This window comes from Takifugu flavidus, chromosome 2, assembly GCF_003711565.1.
Source record: "Takifugu flavidus isolate HTHZ2018 chromosome 2, ASM371156v2, whole genome shotgun sequence".
Lineage (NCBI taxonomy): Eukaryota > Metazoa > Chordata > Actinopteri > Tetraodontiformes > Tetraodontidae > Takifugu > Takifugu flavidus.
In genome coordinates this window covers 4,666,394-4,669,560 of record NC_079521.1, presented here as the reverse complement: position 1 = coordinate 4,669,560, position 3,167 = coordinate 4,666,394, and the positions used below count along the sequence as shown (strand labels likewise).

Sequence of the window (3,167 nt, the reverse complement as noted above, 5' to 3'; positions counted from 1 at the left end):
ACACCTTAGGAATTCCTCCACATTACAGAATAGCCCTGCTATCCTGGGGGCGGCTGTACAGAATTCCTCCTTGTTTTTCCCGTTCTGTCTTATTTTTATCTTTATTTTATTCGGGCAGTGCTTGGGCAGCTGGGGAGGTCCTCGGGCCCTATAAATATGTTTGGCGGCCATTGTTTCTTCTTGGTCTGTTGTATTGTGAACTTCTGAAGAAGGCAACCAGCGATGCGTTGATGCCCATGCGGCATATACCACACCCAAACTTGACTGCCTTTGTTATTGAATAAAGCCATTGAGTGCACTCTCCTGCTGTCCTGTGACTCTCTGACCGGAGCGCCCACTGCAGATGAGGAGACTGGCAAATTATTAGAGGGATTCTCATAATTTGCACTAAATCCCTCACAATTTGGTATGATCTTTGCTAAATTATTAAAATTAGGTTTGGATGACATAATTGATTAGGAACATTTAGGTTTTTTGCCCAGCAGAAATATATCCAATAACATTTGGTTCAGTTTGGGCGTGATTGATTATAGTAGTCATCAATTCATATTCAGAACAATCAACTATTTTGGTTCAGGAAACAGGTTTTTAAGACAAGGCAAAACACAAAAGTGACACAATTAATGACTCAATATTAAAAAAGAGATACAATATATTTGTGGTATTATGGATGCAAACAGTGACTCGACTGGCAGACACCACATTCTTTTGCATGAGGAAAAAAAAGCTGTCATGCAGAGTATTGGATCTAAAAATGAATCCAAAGAAATCTGTGCTGTTGCCACTTAAAGATAAATGGCACTCCAGTGAGGAATATGGTCACAAATTTAAGTATTATCATGAATGGAAATGAAAAAAATCAATAGTTGTTACAATGTGATGAATTTATTGCTAAATTTGTACACCCAAGAATTCTCCAAGGGGTGTACTGCAGCTTTTTAAAGGCTCTGTAATGAGCTGCAAATGATCGTTATATAAGTATTTCTTAGCAGATGATATAAAAAAATGCACATGCTGAAATAAATACATTAGGTATCATAGTAAATGCAACCAAGGACCAGGATTTAGCTCCCCCAAAGGGACAAAAGCAACAAATTGAAATGTCTGAGATATTATTACCATTTTAAATCTTTGGTCAATTCTAATTCTTCTAATTCTAATTCTACAGAATTAGCTCTCTGGCATAGGCACATTATACAATTTCAGAATTTCAGGCTACACACGGTAAGTGTTTAATGATATAGCCTTGTATTGATATAAAGGAAACAGCACGCTGATGTGCTCCTGCAAATACCCAGAAAAAACAATAGAAAGATTTAAAATTAATATTGAATACTTCTGCACTGTTGGTGGCATGGATGAGAAAAGCATTTCATATTTGATGTATTAATCCATACAAAAAATGTTCTGATTTAATATACAAAATTACATCAAAAGGAAAAACCAGACAACCATCTGCTTTGAAAACAACAAAAAGGAAAAAGACTTGTTTTGAACTTTTTTGTGTTTGGGGGGCAAATTCCATATTCATAAAAAATTGATAAAATTATACATTTTTTATTTTATATTTCAAAAAAGAAGCATGTAGCTAAAGGCATAGCCAAAAAACATTTTTCTACTCTTTGTACCAGTATATATATTTTTGCATATACCCTCTATGGTATTGTATTATTCTGTCTGTTCATGTAAATAAAGCATTAAACAAAATTCTGACGTTAATGAGCGTTTAATCGATAAGTGATTGAAATGATTGCTAACAAACTGCAAATAGGATTTTTTTTCCTAGAACTTTTTGCTACTCTAAAGAAAGTCTGATATACAAGATTTGTAGCTGAAAACATGAAACACATTTCATGAATTTGTTAACATCCATTAAAAATAAATTAAAACCATTCAGTATAGGAATTCAATTACAAAATACTGACAAAACAGCGCTCAAAAATCTTATTATATGAACACAAAATTGTATTGGGCCCATTTGGCTCCAGAACCAATCGCACTCCGACCCACATGGTGACGCTAATGCAGCATTTTAGCCCGAAGACGGCAACCTCACGAGTGCCGAGTGGGTTCAACATAAAGCGGGAAACCGGAGGAAACGCGGAGATGGAGGCAAATACCGATGTTGATTTCTCGCCGTCTACGTTGAAGCTCTACGAAACACAGTTTTTTGGTTTCACGCCCAATACGTGCATGTTACGGGTGTACAGCGCCTTTCAGGACTGCCTGTGGGACATTTTACCCGTTGTGGAGAAGGTATGTGTGAGGCAGCTGGGCAGGGACGGCTCCGGTGTGGCTGGGCAGCTGCTCCAGGTCCGGGCTCGAGACTGCAGCCGGAGGTTGCAGCAGTTTCTTGAAGACCGTTTCAAACAGCTTTCAGAGCGAATGGAAGCTCTGCTGGTCAGCCGTTGCCTCTCCGTGCCGCCCAACGTTGTACTGCCCGAGGACAAATGTCACGACAAATACCCTGAAGACATAAAGGTGACGGAGCACAAACTGTAATGTGGACATTGTGCAATTTGTTCTTGGGTTGTAATTTTAAATAATTAATTATAGCAGAGCTTTAAAGCATTTAACTATTTATGTGTAGTTTTGTATCTATATTGGGGTGAAAAAGCCGTGTCTTCATGTCTGCTACATCCAGGAGATCCAGCGGTTGGAGTCCTCTATCGCTGCCACACGTCACGCCTATGAAGCAGAGGTTTATGGCAGACAGGCGCTGTTGGCTGAGCTGGAGGAGCAGAAGATGGTGCAGAAAAGGCTGGAGGAGATTCTGGCATGGGTCCGAGACCTGCAGGTAGCCTGGCTGAAGGCAGGCAATGGCGGCTTTAACGAGAGCTTCCGAGAGGTGATGAAGTCCGTGCAGAAACTACAGGAAGCTGCTGGAGAGATCTGCAAAAACGCTCCTCACTGAACTGAACCTATATTTGTCCAATTCTGTTTACGCTCTGGTGACATATTTACAAGTAATCAATATGAAACATGAGTCGCACACTGAATAGTCAATCTTTTAATCTTTATTTAGTCAGTAGATTGTTGTTCCTGATGTCTTCTTGTTTTAATTTTCATGAAACCTAAAACTATTATTTTGTGAATGTTTGTGCTGTCTTGGACTTTTATTAAAACAAAGGAATTCTAAGTGTTCCAAAAAAGCGTGATGAAAGAAA

At 38.9% G+C, this 3,167-nt stretch overlaps 1 protein-coding gene across 1 annotated transcript; it reads left to right on the top strand.

Moving 5' to 3' along the window:
* Positions 1-2,065: 2,065 nt before the first annotated feature.
* mis12 (MIS12 kinetochore complex component) lies at positions 2,066-3,167 on the top strand. The gene is made up of 2 exons (XM_057022383.1): positions 2,066-2,481; positions 2,645-3,167. The coding sequence occupies exons 1-2, from the start codon at positions 2,107-2,109 to the stop codon at positions 2,912-2,914; spliced, it is 645 nt and encodes a 214-aa protein (XP_056878363.1). The 5' UTR covers positions 2,066-2,106; the 3' UTR covers positions 2,915-3,167.

Coding starts and splice junctions, on each gene's coding strand:
- mis12 (XM_057022383.1), top strand. CDS start 2,107: ATGGAGGCAAATACCGATGTTGATTTCTCGCCGTCTACGTTGAAGCTC. Junction 2,482..2,644: donor AATACCCTGAAGACATAAAG/GTGACGGAGCAC, acceptor TGCTACATCCAG/GAGATCCAGCGGTTGGAGTC.